The 17,076-nt window shown below is 40.8% G+C and overlaps 1 protein-coding gene across 1 annotated transcript in view; it reads right to left on the bottom strand.

The window, feature by feature from the left end:
• The window catches only part of exoc4 (exocyst complex component 4), a 374,968-nt gene that overhangs the window by 140,198 nt on the left and 217,694 nt on the right, over positions 1 to 17,076 (bottom strand). Inside the window, 1 exon segment of the mRNA XM_052034230.1 lies at positions 16,245 to 16,464. Coding sequence (XP_051890190.1) covers positions 16,245 to 16,464 — 220 coding nt within the window.

Below are 17,076 nucleotides of genomic sequence, written 5' to 3'. Positions count from 1 at the left end.
CTGAAATGTTAATTCCACTTCTCTTTCCACAGGTGCTGTCTGATATGATGAGACTGCGTTGGTCTAAGCCCAATATGGAAGGAATTCAGAAACAAATGAACAGATTCAGAATTGGTCAACTCAGATGCAATTTAAAAAAAACAAGTTATTCTATTGCTTGAAATATTGAGGCAGTTTTCTGTGTGATACCCTAGGACATGCAACAAATCCAAACAGCGTGCCCATTTTAATGGAACTTCTACTAATGACTACAGAGGACAAGGCCCTTCAGGGACAAGGAGAATTGTTCATGGAGTTCAGGTGGCAAAAGAGCTAAAAGCATCTGATTACATTATCATGTGAAGAGGTCTTTGAATAGTTCCCTTGATGGACTAAATCAGTCCTTTTTGAAGAGCTGTTATTGTAAATGGCCAGGTAAGTATTTTAGTTTTGACTCTTTCAGTATGGTTGTCTTTTCGTTGTTACAAATGCACAAAAATCAAATTACACCTCACAATGAATTGCACTGAGGTAGTGATGCTATATTTTTAGCTGTTTTTGCTATAGTTGATGAAATTTTAAGGGGAACATTGGTAAGTCAACAAGGGAGAAAGCAATCTAAGAATGGGGCTGATCATCCACTGAGATCCAAATGTATCTGCCAGCAGGAAAACCCACCATTGAGCTATTCCTGAGCAGTGGCTGTAGCGTCACCTTCTGCTCACCAGAATTCCAGCAGTAGGACACCTGTGCTAGTCCGGAGGAGTCCTCATGGAACCCAACAGGACACCGCAAACTTCCACAGATTTCTAAGCTCACGATAAGGGAAATGAGTCCATTAGGTTGTCCTGGTGGAATAACTGTGGGGCCATTGAAATGAATGAATGTGTATGTGAGTGACTGCACAAGTGAGTGTGAGAGAACTTCAACTTTAGAAAATAATTTTAACATTATTGACTCTTCAATATTTTTTCTTTTAACAGGTCCAGAGTGATCTTGAATTTCTGAATGCTGTGAATATCAAAGATACTCCAAAAACATTCAGTAATGGTGATAACTATGACAATTGGTGAGCCCATGGTGGAATAAAAATAGGAAGTGCTGATAATATTTAGCAAGTCAGTCAGCATCTATGGAGTGAGAAACAGAAGTCAGTGGCCCTTCATCAAAGGTCAGTTTCTGTTTGTATATCAGAGTTCCAGCATCTGCAGATTGTTGCTGTTCGGAGTTCAGGGAGGTGGTGGGGATGTGCTGGGAGCCAGCCTCCCTGCGGAAGTCTGCTTGGACTATGCTGGAGAAGAGAGCGATCTTGGGATTGCAGATAATCTGTCCTGGTATCTTGATGGGCTGGGATGAACTAAAAGGGTGGGAAAGACTTGTGTGGCACATAAGCACTAGCATATTGTCCAAAGCAGTGTTTTCCTGTGCTTTCCAATATTTGACAACTTTTGAATATAAATATTGTTACCTTTCCTGACTTTAATTCCTCACCATGTGATATTAAATTTACCAAAGCATACTTATTAAACATAACCTGCTGAACAAGAATGCATTAAATATTGGGAATAATACAAGCTGGGTCTTGTGTAATTCAGGTCTTGAGACCACAATGCATGAATCGCATTCCAAGACTTATCAAATAAGGCTCTCTTATTCCTTACCAGATTTTTAGATCTACAAAATCTGTGTTTATAATCATAAAGCTGAAGTGAATTAAGTCAACCAGCGAAGGGAATGCGAACCAACACAGAGGAGGGACTCAATGGAGGAAGTGGAGCTTTCCTTGCTACGTTGCAGCCCATAAATCTAGCTCAATAAAAAGGTTAGTTTCCATCCATTTGAATTTTGCATTTGTCTTTCATGCAAATATTCTTGCCCAATGAGATTTTACAGAGGATAGTGTTGCTGGAAAACCTACAACCTGCTTGTAGTTTTCCAATGACCCAGGGCTAGAGGAACACTGAGTCTTGCAGAGAGTCTCCGAGACCGGGGCTGCTCAGACCGAGCCTTGATCTGTGCTCATCATTTATAGCAATGGCAACAGATGACACAGTACAAGTGACTCCAGTGGTCCTGAGCTAGGAAAGAGATGCTGATGTCTGCCATTCAGTCATGCCTGCTACAATCTGCCCACTGTATGCTGACTGAGATTAGAAGCAGGTTCAATAGTCATGTGTCTTTTCCTTTCATGAGCTTGACAGACCTATAACAAGAAAGGTAACTTGGGATAAAGGTAATGCATGAATCCACGAGTTGACAGTACTGCATTCCGGCAAAAATCAACTCATTCTGATAAGGGAAGAAGAAGATGCTCTTCCCACTCCCAGCTGATTAATCAGGAAATGAATATAAAAATCATAAAAAGCACTTTTGATTATTTCTTGGAAGTTTGTGAGCAGCATTACTTTGTAACATCCACTGTGTCATTTAACCTTTTAAGAAATCAAGTAGGTCACTTGGACAGCAAAGGTACAGACAAAAACATGACAGATGAATTCTTCTCTCAACTCTGTTAGCGAGCATGCAGGCTTAGAAAACAAAAATAAAGATTTATGCTTTCAATCTATGTCTTGCTCAGGCAGCCTGTCAGAACCACACTTGTAATTAAAATAATCAGTCAGAAAACTGGAGGAGAGGAACAAGTGGATGAAAACCGTCAACTGAAAACATCGGGACAAAGCCAGGCTGGAGACGACTTATGGTCCAGTTTTCCATTTTTACCGGTCTAGTAGCTATTGAATTGATGACTACTGCACACCTCACTGCTATTGAGAACTCACTGCAGCAAGACATTATCACATAAGAGGAAGCAACTTTTACACCAGCCGGCCCCTAAGGACTACCATGAATGTAGATTAGATAAATAAAAAAAGACTAAAATTTATATAGTGCCTTTCACATCTTCTGAGTGGGACAAATCTCTTTGTGACCACGTTTTTTTTGAAATGCTGCCTCTTTTGCAATGTTTATACTGTAGTAGCCAATTTACACACAGCAAGCTCTTAAAGGAGCTAATATGTTATTGACAAGCCGTATTTTAGTGATGTTAACTGAGCAATAAATTTTAGTCAGAATGTCAAGGAAAAGCATCATTGGAACTTGTGTGTTCACTGGGGAGAGTAGATAGGACATCAGTTTAACAGCTTACCTGAAAGATGAATAACTATTTCTATTTCATTCCTTAAATTTGTGATATTTATACGTGCAGTCTTTGCTGCTTACATTACCATATTTTGAAAGGATGTGGTTGGTATTCCCCTCAGCAACTAGGGCCTCTGAAAACAGTTGTAATTCCTGCAAAGTACCGCCCTGACTGTGAAATACCTACTTAGGTCCACATATCTCAGAACCATTATCCAAGACAGTGATTAGAGATCAAATCTGACAACTACTTGCTTGCATGACTTTGTACTGCACCAGGTGGTAGTTTTACACAGCAGGCCAATAAAGGGATCTAAAGAACAGTACTTTAAATAAATGATAAATGCTATCTGTGACTTCTGTCTAGCACCTCAACCGCATAAAAATAAATCAGCAACTAAATGGCATGAATTACACATTAAGTAATGTTTCACAGAGAGTTGTATTCAGTATTCTACAAATGAATCTGTCAGAATTAATCCAGAATACAGATTTGAAGAATTGCTTTTCTATTATGCATGCTTATTATCACCTGTGAACCAGACCAGGGTAAGTTGGATCAGAATATACCTTAACTGCTGTGGTTCCCCTCTTGTTCTGCTCTTCCATACATGTCCACATTTTGACTTCAAGCTGTAGTTTTTATTCACAGAGACAGTATCTTCAGATGAAGCTAAAACATCAAATATAATGGTGCAAAACTTCTCGGTGGGGAGGACTAGACTTACAATGCACTTCCAAGGGGCCACTCATGAGAAACTTAATTTATTTTAACTGTATATAAGGAGGTACTGCTATTTTTGGTCAGTTACACAAACATAAATTCCATAGTTCCTCATCAACTCATCGCTGCCCTGCTCATTGCTTCCTCACTTTTAAGCTGCTGTCTCCTAGATTACATTTTGTTGCTTCAGTTACCATCCTCATTGCTGCTCCTCTAAGTGTCTCTAAGCTTCTTTATTTATTTCTCCAGTTACTTCACCCACTGCCCCCACAGTGAAGTGATAGATCTGTACGCATCATTACGCCACCTGTTACACACCAGTACAGTACAGCTGGATCTGGAGCTGAATGTGGACTTAGACCTAGATCTGGACTTGGGCTCAGAGGAGCAGACCAGGTCAAAATGGTCCCTGGGCAGTTCATCCCTCCGGTCTGGCCTTCAATTCCATTAAGGACTGGTGTTGGGTGAGTGCTGAGTATCTCGGATGAGCTCTGGGACCTGACAGACAGTGGAGGGGGAGGTGGGAGGATGGGAGTCGTGGAAGGTTTGAGTCCTGCTTTGGATCCTCAGTCTCAGCCTCCATGGTGCTCCCTATGCTCTCAGCATACTTTCTCAGAAATTGTCATTGGATGTTCTTGTTTGGGAGTTAAGGCTGTCTCAGGCCTTCTAGGAGTGAGTGGCCAAATGACACAAAGGAGCTGTGAGGACAGGCTGAATCTGGTGCAGCATGGCTCTAACATCTTTCTTAAAAAACAGTTATGTTTGTAATTTTCCAGTTTGAAAGAATAATTCACCGTCAAGTATTGGCTGAAAGGTAACGGTTGAAACACATACAAATCCATCATCTACACCCTTTAAAACAAGGCGAAAACTATCAGCTTCTGAGGATTTGCCAGTCTTTAATGCCATTTGTTTTATTTTTAAATTCTGTGCTCTTGCTTACATGAGTTCCTGCCTTTAATTTATGACCGTTTAACCTGGAATGAGAGGCACAGTATCAACTTCCCCTATTGTCACCAAAAGTTTAACAAGTCTGCCACTTATTAATTTTAGTTTGCAATATTACCTAGCTGTTTCTAAACAAAAGTTATTTCATTGATTATATATTTCATTATAATATAATTTCAGAAATATTGTGAAAATCTAAGGTGCCAGAACTCTGAAATAAAAACAGGAAACATTGGAAGCAGAAATGTGGAAAGAGAAACAAGTTGGGTCAAAGACCCTTCATCAGATCTGGGAAAGAGATAACAAGTTAGTTTAAAATTGAGAGATGGTTGGGAGGGATAATTGGGGCAATAGGAATAACTCTGACAGTGTGGTGCCATGGTTGCTGTGTGATCTGTTGGTGAGGCTGTCTGGGTTATGGGTTAATGAGAGAAATTAGAGAGCAAAAAAAAAGATTAAAAGTTGTGAAATGCAGGTCTGAGACGTAGGAATTGCCCAGAAGATCAGCTGGTGTTAGCGGAGAGGGAAAAACTGAGTTAACATTACAATTGGTTAACCTCCAGCTGAACTGACCAGTTCAAATACCAACAGAAAAAGCAAGACACTTGGAATTGTTGAAGTTGATATTGAGCCCAGAAGGCTATAATGCGCTCAAAAGGAAGACAGGGTGCTGTTCTTCAGGCTTACTTTGGCCTTTGTAAGCATGCATCAGGAATCTACAGATAGATAGGTCAGAGTGGGAGTACAAGTGGGATGGAGAATTAAAGTGAGAGACAACTGGGTGTTCAGGGTCACCCCTGTAGACTGGTTCAGGTATTCTACAAAACTGCCATCAAATCAGCATTTGGTTTCTCCAGTGCAGAGGAGATCACATCATGAATATAGAATGGAGTACACCAAATTGGAAGAAGTGCAAGTGAATCACTACTTCACCAGAAAGGACTGTTCGGGTCCCTGAATAGTGGGAAGGAAAGAAGTAAAAGGACAGTTGTTATAGTTCCTGTGGCAGTAGGTGCTGCAGGAAGAGTGGATCAGGAAGCCATGGCAACCCTGACCAGAACCAATCAGATATATTCCCCACGTCCCTTCCATCCTTCCCCAATCACCTCTGAAATGCTAAGCTAACTTGTTTTCTCACTTTCCCAGTTTTGACAAAGAATCTTCATTGAGTCTGTTTCTTCTGCTCCTCAGATGCTGGCTGGCCTGCTGAGTGTTGCCAGCATTTTCTGTTCTTGCAAAAATATTGTGTTTTCTCTGAAAACCATGCAAATTTCTTTTCACATACAGTTAAAGCAATGTCCTTCAGTATCTACATTTGCTTTTTCTTTAACTGCCTTCCAGTTGATATAAACACCATGCTTACATACAAAAGTTTACAGAGGCCGGCCTTTGTGTTTTCCCATTAAAGTTAGTTTTAACAAAATCTAGAATCTTTGTGATTATAGAAAATTTACCACACAGAAGGAGGCCATTTAGCCCATTGTGCCTGTGCAAGTTGATAAAGAGCAACCCAAGCTAATCCTACAGTTGACTGGTGAGCTTGCAGATCACAACCCTTCAAGTACACATCCAGACACTTGTTAAACATAGCGAGGGTTTCTGCTTCCAACACTATTTCAGGTAATGAGTTCCTGTTGCCCACCACCCATTGGGTGAAAAAAGTCCTCCTCTTCCCTCTAATCCTTCAATCAATTGTTTTCAATGTATGCCCCTGGGCTTTTGATTCCTCTGCTAAGGGAGACAGATTCTTCCCATTTACTCTATTTAAGTTCTTCATAATTTTATATAACTCAATTCAGTATCACCCCAGCCTCCTCTGTGCACAGAATACAACACCAGCCAATTCAATCTTTCCACATGGCTACAATTTCCCAGTCCAGGCAATCTCCTCTGTACCCAGTACAATCACACCTTATCTGTTACATGGTGACCTGAACTCTACATAATACTCAAACTGAGGTCTAACTAGTGTGGTATATACAGCTAATATAGCCTCCCTGTTCTAATACTCTATGCTTTGGTTAATAAATGAAAGTATCTCATAAGCCTTTTTAACTACCTTATTTGTCTGTCCTGCTGCCTTTACGGATCTATGGATGCACCCTTTTGTTTCTCCACACCACTCAACATTACATAGAACATAGAACAGTACAGTGCAAGAACAGGCCCTTCAGCCTGCTAAGCATTTCCAGCATCTCCTGGAGACACAAAAGACTGCAGATGCTGGAAATCTGGAGCAACTCACAAAGCCGCTGGAGGAACTTAGCAGGTCAGACAACACCTATGGAGGGAAATGGACAGTCGATGTTTCGGGTCGAGGCCCTTCATCTGAAATTGTGTCCATTTCCCTCCATAGATGCTGTCTGACCTGCTGAGTTCCTCCGGCGCCTTTGTGCGTTGTTCCAGCATTTTTGTTTTATTTCAGATTTTTAGCATCTGATTTTTCTGAAGTGCTGTAACTAGCAATACATTTCAATTTATTTCACAGAGAATAAATGACTAAAGTCAAATATACGCGAAGGGGAACTAAAAATTTGGTTAAAGGAGTGGATTCTAATGAGAGGGAAATGGAAAAGTAAAGGATGGAATTCTAGAGTATTGGGCTAAAGGAAGGGCAGACATGCAAGAGACCAGAGTTGGAAAAATGGTGAGTTGCAAAGGTGTGGAGGAGGTTTTTGAGGTGGAGAAGGATCGGAGCATGGATACATTTAACATGATCAACAGAATTAGGAATTGGAGGCAATGGGGTCCAATGCAAGCCAACAAGGATGGGAATGGTGGGACAAGTTTACATAGTGTCAAGCTGAGTCTGTAATGACAGTTTCAACAGTAGATAAACTGAGACTCAAGCAGCAGCAGGCATTGTTAGGAAAGTTGCTGTAAGTTGATCATCTTAACCGAATCTTTCATTTGTTCACAAAATAACTGTGATGATATTTTAAATTTAATTAATTCACAATTATATTCTTTGAGGAGAAAAATGCTACACCAATGCAAGTACTTCATTTATTTCCAGCAGGATTATTTTGTCAGCACTACAAACAGCGACTTTTTTTATTAATAATATCAAATTAAGCTCCTGCAAAGCATCTCCACTGGCATCGTTCTTAATGCCTATTTGACAAAAAGAACATTGGGTGACTCCTTCCTTTAAGCATTGGCTTTGTTTAACCTTGTTTTGCATTTTTGCTCCCTTTTTTCCCCTCATTTCAGCTACATCAGGAAACTTTGCACCAGGTTTTGATATATCCACAACATTGAGTTAGTGAGCTTCCCAATGGGAATCCACCTTAATGTGTGCATATATTTTTTAAGGTACAATAGTTTCAGTGGAAGGATTCCAAACATATCAGATTGCACATGTGGTAGACTATGTGTAGCTCTTAGTAGTGCTTCACATTTGCCTGGTAATGAAAAGGCAGAACTGGCTTCAAAAGCAGCAGACAAGTCAGATGTAGAGGTGAGCCATCTGCTACAAGTCACCTGAAGAAGCAGTCAGGTTTACATTACTTTCTACCATTTCATTCTGTTGCAGCTTTGCAGTAACTGTAGTGACACACTGCAACACTAAATGGCCACAAAGTCACCTTGCTTATGTTACTCACAGCTTTTACCAATACAGGATCTATATAAAAAAATTAGTAGTCATTATAAAATTAGGATTATTCTTTTTTATCACCATTTAGGTTTCAAAGTCAAAGTCAAAGTCGAGTTTATTGTCATATGCACAAATATGTGTATGCATGGATAAAATGAAAAGCTTATTTGCAGCAGCATCACAAGCACATAGCATCATGTAAGCAGTATTCACAAGAGAAACATAAACTAAACATAAATTATACACAATCTTTACAAGAAAGAACATAATTAGAACAAAAAAAATGTCCACTTTAGTGCAAAGTGATCAAACTGGTCATAGTGTTGCTAAACTGTAGTGAGTAGGTTTTGCAGGTTGGTTCAAGAACCGAATGGTTGAAGAGAAGTGGCTGTTCTTGAACCTGGTGGCATGGGACATCAGGCTTCTGTACCTCCTGCCTGATGGTAGTTGCAAAAAGATGGCATAGCCTGGATGGTGGGGATCTTTGATGATGGATGTTGCCTTCTTGAGGCAGCACCTCCTGTAGATACTACCAATGGTGGGGAGGGATATGCCCATGATGTATCCACTACTCTCTACAGGTTATTCTGTTCCTGAGTATTCAAATTGCTCTATCAGACCTGACTGGTTGCATCATGATTTCAGTTCAGATGTCAGGAAGTCCTTGACACAGAGTGATCAACACATGATTCAGATTTCTGAATTGTGCACTGGAGATAACAATCTGAAATAATTACAATGTGGGGCTGCAGTTCTATTTTTATTAGCTCGATGGGGCGACATGACTTTCTCAGTTCTAGAAGCCTGACTGCATCAACTTTGAGAAGCAACAATCCTTGTTAATGGTTTAACAAGTAACCAAAGTATGAAAAAACTGAAGTGGAATGAACAAGTTGTATGTCTCACAGGAGGGTATTATGCTATGAACAAAAACCAATACAAGTGCATAAAATACTATTTATTTGATATATGTTTTTATCAGAATATGGGAATCTCTAGCAAGGGCAGCTCATATGCCCACTCCTTACTACTTTTGAGGTGATGGTGGTAGTAAGCCTACTTCTTGGACTGCTGCAATCCTTCTGGAGAAGATACTTCCAAAATGCTGCTGGATAGAAAGTTCCAGAATTTGCAGGAGATCCAGAAGTCCCAATGATGATGGAAAAGTGCTATATTTCCAAGTCAGGATGGTGTGCAGATTGGAGGAGAACATTTAAGTGGCGGTGATCCCATGCACTTGAAGTTCTTGTCCTTTTTGGTGGTAGAGGTTGCAGGTTTGAGAGGTGAGTTAGGAGTAGATTAGGTACTGCACTGCATCTTGTGGGCATTGTGTGCAGATGATGTAGAGAATGAATGCTTAGGGTGGTAGATAGGGGATCTAATCAAGTGGATTGGTTTGTCCCAGGTGTTGCCAAGCTTCTTGAGTGTTGTTACAACTGCAATCATCCAGGCAAGTGGAGGGTATTCATGTTCTTGACTTGTATCTTATGGACGGTGAAAGACAGGCGGCTGCGAGGAGAGAGTTACTTGCTGTAAGGCACCCAGCCTCTGACCTGTTCTTAAAGTCACAGAATATACGTGGCAGGTTCAGCTGAGTTTCTGGTTAATGGTGATGCCAAGGTTGTTCATGGTGGGATCTTTGCAATTGCAATGCCATTGAATATCAAATGGTGGTGAGACTCTCTCTCGTTGAAGATGCTCATAGCTTGGCAGTTTTGTGGTGTTAATGTAATATGCCACCAAGCACATGAGAACACTACCACTTACATATTCCCCTCCAAGCTGCAGATCATTCTGTCTTGAAAGTTTATCTGGCAATGGCTGAAGATTGGGCAGGTTTGCTGCAGTCAGGCTTTCATTTGCTAAGGAGTTACAAATGGAATTGAACACTGTGCAATTACCAATGAATATTCCCAATTCAGATATTATGATGATCGCTGATGAAGCAGCTGAAGATAGTTGGGCCTAGAACACTATCTGAGTATGTCCTGCAGTGGTATACTGGGGCTGGGATGACTGAAGTGGGAATGAATTGAAACTGGCTAAAGAACTAACTTCTGAGATAGCAGGAATCTCAGGAGGAAGCTGAGATGCATCTTCCATTTGGCACTCAGGCTCAATGTGGCTGAGCATGCTTTTGCCTTGTCTTTTAAAACTTTTGCAGGTTTCTTTCACAAAACCTTATTTAAGTTCCATATGATTTGCCCACCCGACGCACAGAGCTGAGGTTACAGCCACTTTCCTGCATCTGCATATGTTCAGTCTGAGCTCAAAAACATTTTCTAAAGCCCCTAGATCACAGCAAAAGCAAGGGCAAACACTCTCACCACATGTCTGAAATTCATTTTCTTCATGTTTGTCCCAAAGCTGCAGTGAGGTGTGGAGCAAGTTATCCTGGCAGAACTCACTCAGATCACTGATGAATAAGCCAGGTTGCTCTCTTACATTGACAAGCAATTTTACTAGTATGGCCTAAGAATGATTTGACACCCAGTCGATTTCAGTTGTCCATGAGCATCTTAATGTGCTCACAATGCAAAATCTATTTTCTCGTTTTAGGCTGCAGAATTGTTCATCCAATTTTTGTGAATTGATGATTCTATGCCACAACTGAGAGCCAATTTATGAGCAGAAATAAGCCACCAACTTGAGGATGCACATCTTCCAGAATTCAAACAAAACAATCATCATAGAATAGCTTCTTTAGAACAGAAGACTCAACAGGTTACTTTATTGAAATTTAATGCAATGGATCAATAGGAGACTGAATTGGAGACAGTTCACAAAAAAGATTTAATGAGCTCTGAAATGGTCTGTATAATCTAATGCAGCTCAATTGTAGCATCAATTGTACCACTTATTTATCCATTGAAATTGATCCGTAGACAGACTAGAAGGTGTTCAACAGGAGATTTAATGAGCTGCAAAGCACTCTTTGTAATTTGTTTTAACTGGCCAATTGCAAATAGCTTTGTGTGACCATTTTAGCACTGAGTGCTGGAAAAGTTGCTTTCACATTGCTCTTGTTTAATTCTGTTTCTGGGAGATTGGCATCTGTGAACCGACTTTTGCTGAAAATTGTGCAAATGTGAATTCCAGTTTTCATTGAAGGTTCTGCACACCTGATATGTTGATTTGCCTGTTCCCTCTTTTCAGATGTCATGACTTGCCAAATGATTGCAGCATTTATATTTTTTGGTTCAGATTTCTAGATACCAGCAGTATTTTGTAAGCATGGATGTCTATTTAAGAATGGTGTTGAGCTCAGTTGTGACATGACTAAAATAGATGGGCCAGTCAGAAAGCAATATCTTATAAGCAGCTTCCAAGCTGACTTTGGTGTTATTGCCAGTTACGTTTTAAAAGTTGGAAGCACCAGCATAGCACACAATATCCAAGCAACTTAAATATGAGTCAGTTATCAAAAGATGAGAAATGTCAGTAAATGTAGAGATTCTTTTGCATCAACCTTCCTTTTATCATGACCTGAACTGAAGCAGTGCAAAATATAACACACCTTTGAAATGCAGCATGTCTTTATCACATTGGATAACTAATACATTTCACAAAACAAATCATATAAATACAGAATGTTATCCCTTCAGAGCAGAACATAAAACTACAAGGAAAGCAGCTGATTAGCCCCACCAGCCAGGATCTCAATTATCCAGCTTTGTGTTAAGCCATTCTTAAATTTTGGAATAGCCTGTTTCAAATCGTAATTCAGGTATTCAATACAATTTCAGAGTCATTTAGCAGAAAAGGAATTTGCTCTTGTTTCTAAATTACAAATGTTACTTAGCATTTGCAGCACAGATACAACCTATTAAGCCTGACCACTTCACACTGGTGCTTAGACACCATTATACACCATATTATCTTCCACCATATTATCACAGCCCTCTGCATCTGACCTCCCCCCACCCCAACAACATGACCTTCCATCTCATTTTCATATCAAATAATCCCAGTTACAACAAGCTCCACATTCTAACATTCTCCTGACCTCCTGAGAGGATTTATTCGAAAATGTTTTTATTATCAACTCCTCATTCTGCTCTTTCTCTCAAATAGAAAACGACATTTTTAATTTTCCATTTCAAATCCTTTCTTAAGAACATAAGAAATACCAGCAGCAGGAGGCAATTTGAGCCTGTCATCAAGATAATGGTTGATCTTCCACATCAACATCATTTTCCTGCCCTATCTCATTTCCCTTGATTCCCTTAAAATTCAGAAATCTATTGACCTCTGTGTGAATGAACTCTAAAGGTAGGGAATTCCAAAGATTCACCACCAGCTGCGTGAAGAAACTTCTCCTCAAGTCAGTCTTAGATGGCTGACCCAAGTTCAATTCTGGCCGCTGTTTGTAAGGAGTTTGTACGTTCTCTCCGTGTCTGCATGGGTTTCTTTCAGGTGCTCTAGTTTCCTCCCACATTCCAAAGACGTACGGGTTAGGAAGTTGTGGGCATGCTATGTTGGCGCCGGAAGCGTGGCGACACTTGCGGGCTGCCCCCAGAACACTCTCCGCAAAAGATGCATTTCACTGTGTGTTTCGATGTGCATGTGACTAATAAAGGTACCTTGTCTTAATGCCTGGTTCCAAACTCCTTGGTCAGGGAAAATATCCTTCCCTGATCAAGCTTGCCGAGCCCTGTAAGAATGTTATTAACTTCAAGGTCTCTTCTTATTCTTGTGAACTCAGGTCTAGACTACTTCAGCTCTCCTCATTTGACAAACCTGCCACTGCTGGAACAATCTAGTGAATCCTCACTGCAGTCTCTCTGTGATGAGCATATGATTTTTTTTAAGATAAGGAATCCAAAACTGTACAACACTTCAGGTACCGCCTTTACTCCAGTACTCCAATCCTCACGTAATAGAGATCCATGTAACAATTAGGCTTTGTGAAGGGAAGATCTTGCCTCACAAGCCTGAGAGGGTTCTTTGAGGAGGTGACCAGGAAGATTGATGAGGGTAGTGCAGTAGATGTGGTCTACATGGATTTCAGTAAGGTGTTTGACAAGGTTCCACATGGTAGGCTTCTTCAGAAGGTCAGAGGTCAAGGGATCCAGGGGGGCTTGGCAGTGTGGATTCAGAATTGGCTTGCCTGTAGAAAGCAGAGGGTTGTGGTGGAGGGAGTGCATTCGGATTGGAGGGCTGTGACTGGTGGTGTCCCACAGGGATCGGTTCTGGGACCTCTAGTTTTTGTGATATTTATTAATTACTTAGATGAGGGGGTGGAAGGGTGGGTTAGCAAATTTGCAGACGACACAAAGATCGGTGGTGTTGTGGATAGTGTGGAGGGCTTTCGAAGCTTGCAGAGGGATATTGATAGGATGCAGAGCTGGGCTGACAAGTGGCAGATGGAGTTCAATCTGGAGAAGTGTGAGGTGGTACACTTGGACAAACTCCAAGGCGGAGTACAAGGTTAATGGCAGGATTTTGGGCAGTGTGGAGGAGCAGAGGGATCTGGGGGTTCATATCCACAGATCACTGAAAGTCGCCTCACAGGTGGATAGGGTAGTTAAGAAAGCTTATGGGATGTTAGCATTCATAAATTGTGGGATTGAGTTTAAGAGCTGCGAAGTAATGATGCAGCTTTACAAAACTCTGGTTAGACCACACTTAGAGCACTGTGTCCAATTCTGGTCGCCTCATTATAGGAAGGATGTGAAGGCGTTGAAGAGGGTGCAGAGGAGATTTACCAGGATGCTGCCTGGATTAGAGAGTATGGATTATGAAGAGAGACTGAAGGAGCTAGGGCTTTACTCATTAGAGAGAAGGAGGATGAGAGGAGACATGATAGAGGCATACAGAATATGAAGAGGAATAGATAGAGTGGACAGCCAGCGCCTCTTTCCCAGGGCACCAATGCTCAATACAAGAGGGCATGGCTTTAAGGTAATTGGTGGGAAGTTCAAGGGAGACGTCAGAGGGAGGTTTTTCACCCAGAGAGTGGTTGGTGCATGGAATGCGCTGCCTGGGGTGGTGGTGGAGGCTGATACGTTGGTCAACTGCAAGAGATTGTGAGATAAGCATATGGAGGAATTTAAAATAGAGGGATATGTGGGAGAAAGGGGTTAGATAGTCTTAGGTGTGGTTAGAAGGTCGGCACAACATGGTGGGCTGAAGGGCCTGTATTGTGCTGTATTTTTCTATGGTTCTAATTGCCTTCCTAATAGCTTGCTACACCTACCTATTGGCTTTCAGTGACTTGTGTAGAAGGATACCCAAATCCCTTTGAACATCAACATTACCTAATCTCTCATCATTTCAAAAAATACACTACTTTTCTGGTTTGTGCATCAAAGTGAATAACTTTACATTTTTCCCCATAATATTGCATCTGCATGTTTTTGCTCAGTCCCTCAGCTTGACTATGTCCACTTAAATTCTCTTTACATCCCCTTTTCTGCTCAACTTCATGTCATTTAGCATCACTTAAAGATTTCCGTCAGGTTAGTCTTTAGCCTCATCTTTTCTAGATAGGAAATATTAACAGTCTGGGATTCTGCTAATAAGAATAACTTCTTGTTTCATTTCAGAACATTTTTGTACCTCCCTTCTTCGGGTTCTGAAGTGGCTTATAGGCTCTTCTACAGAGGGGCAAGTGGTACCTGACAGGGCAGGCCTAAGGGTGGGTAGTTTGAGAGAAGATGTACCCTTTCTGCCATCTATGAAGGGCTTCAGAATGCTCAAGATGTTGATCTCGCTCATTAATGATAAAGAAAATCACTTCATGAAGACTCCATGGTTTGCCCCACCAGAAGGTGCACCGACCATCTTGTTCTTTAAACTAGCTGTTTCCTCCACAATGTGTATCATTCAGCATGGTGATGTTCATGTCAAACTGTCCGAGTTCCTGAGTTGTGACAGCAGAGCAGTGCCCAGGTTTGATACTGTTGAGATTGTCCATGAGGGCTCTGACATGTAAGATCCCGAACTTCATGTTGTTGATTGAAAGATCCCACCCTGCACACCGGTTGCACACCTGGCCTTTATATCCCAGGTATCAATACATTCGAAGAATTCTGCTCTAATTTTAAAATCTTGCACTCCATCAAACATCTTCTACCTTTGGGTGCAAATAAGATTGTTTGATGTTTAACCTTGACCTTGACCAGTGTTGGCAGAGTGAACTTATGTTTTTTTTTAATTCTTTCTCAGAATGTGAATGTTGTTGTTAATGTTGGCATTTATTGTGCATTCCTAACTGCCCCTGAACTGATGCAGTTGAGGGTCAATGACATTTGTGGAACCGAAGCTACAAAGGGCAGGGATGGCATATTCCCTACCTGAACTGAATATTATCTTTGAGTAGTAAAACAAAAAGCTGGATTTTTAGGTTGACATCCAGTGAGACCACTCAGTTTTAATCCCACAAAAGCAAGACTTTCCTCCTGTTTTACTCAGCAAGTGTAATACTAATGAGTGCAAAATATTCCAACCTCAAAGAAGGAAAAGGAAAAAAAAGTCCTGTTTGAATGTGGAGCCCACATTTACGCACTGGATCAGAGGCACTTGACTAAAAGAGCATTACCACCTGGTGACAGGTGTCAATGAGTTTGTAAATGGAGTTTGCTTCAACTGCTGAGTGCTTTTGAATTTGATTACATCTCCAAATGTGACCAGTGAAGTCACGATAGTATCAGGTCATTGTACATTCCTCCACAAGTTATCATTCATTATGGGGACAGGTTGGTTAATTGTGTGAACAGAGTAAACTTTGAATGCACAGCCTAATCCGAAGGACATCAGATGTCCAAGTTTTGTACTTGTAAGCAGTGCGTAAAATACAAGTGTTCTTACCAAAGCTTTCTGTGTATCCGTCACGTGTAACCAAGTTCCTACCTGAAGGAGGGGCCGTTGCACTCCCAATACTTTCATAGTATCGGCGCTGGCCAGCACTTTCAAAGGATCTGCGACTTTGGTTGCAGCCTCAATCTCCTTGTTAACATCCAGGTGAACCTGATTAAGGAAGAAGTTCTTGATGTACATGGTGAGGAACTCTCGCAGAGGACACTGCTTACCAGAGCCTGACCACATGGCACCCTCAATCTCCTGAATAAACCTGAAATAGAGGAAAAGTAAGTTTAGAAATCAGTGAGTATTTCAAACAGAAGAATATGCTGGAGGAAAGAATAGGAAGTACTTAGCTTGTTACACTCTAAACATCTATGATAAATTCAATCTTTCAGATGCAGAATAAGCAGTGTACTTTAATTTTACAGGTTATGAGAATGATAATCATCTCCTAGAAACTTGGAAGAAATATTTGCCTTTTAAATTTTGTCCTCTAAAGCAAAGCAATGATCATACTTCCTGCCATTGGAGGTCTGACCCATGTTCTACAACAAGAGACACAAGGTCTAATTGATAGCATCACATTTTTGACTCAGAGGCTAGATGGAGCCAGGTTAAGCCAACTGCGTTGACAAATCAGTACCATAACCTTTTACATCGTTATTTTAAATATAAAATAACCTATAGTTACAGTAGATTGAATAAAAATTTAAGATTGCTGTTTTGATGCAGTTTCCCACATTTTCCTTGTTACTCTTCTTCTAAACACTACCAATTTTTCCACTGGGACACAACACTGATCATTTCTTATACATGGCCCACATGTCAATCCTTGCTTAAGGAAGGCAACAAGTGCTGGAGGCCACCCAAACCACAGCAA

This window comes from Pristis pectinata, chromosome 19, assembly GCF_009764475.1.
Source record: "Pristis pectinata isolate sPriPec2 chromosome 19, sPriPec2.1.pri, whole genome shotgun sequence".
Lineage (NCBI taxonomy): Eukaryota > Metazoa > Chordata > Chondrichthyes > Rhinopristiformes > Pristidae > Pristis > Pristis pectinata.
This window is presented reverse-complemented; position numbering and strand designations above follow the sequence as displayed.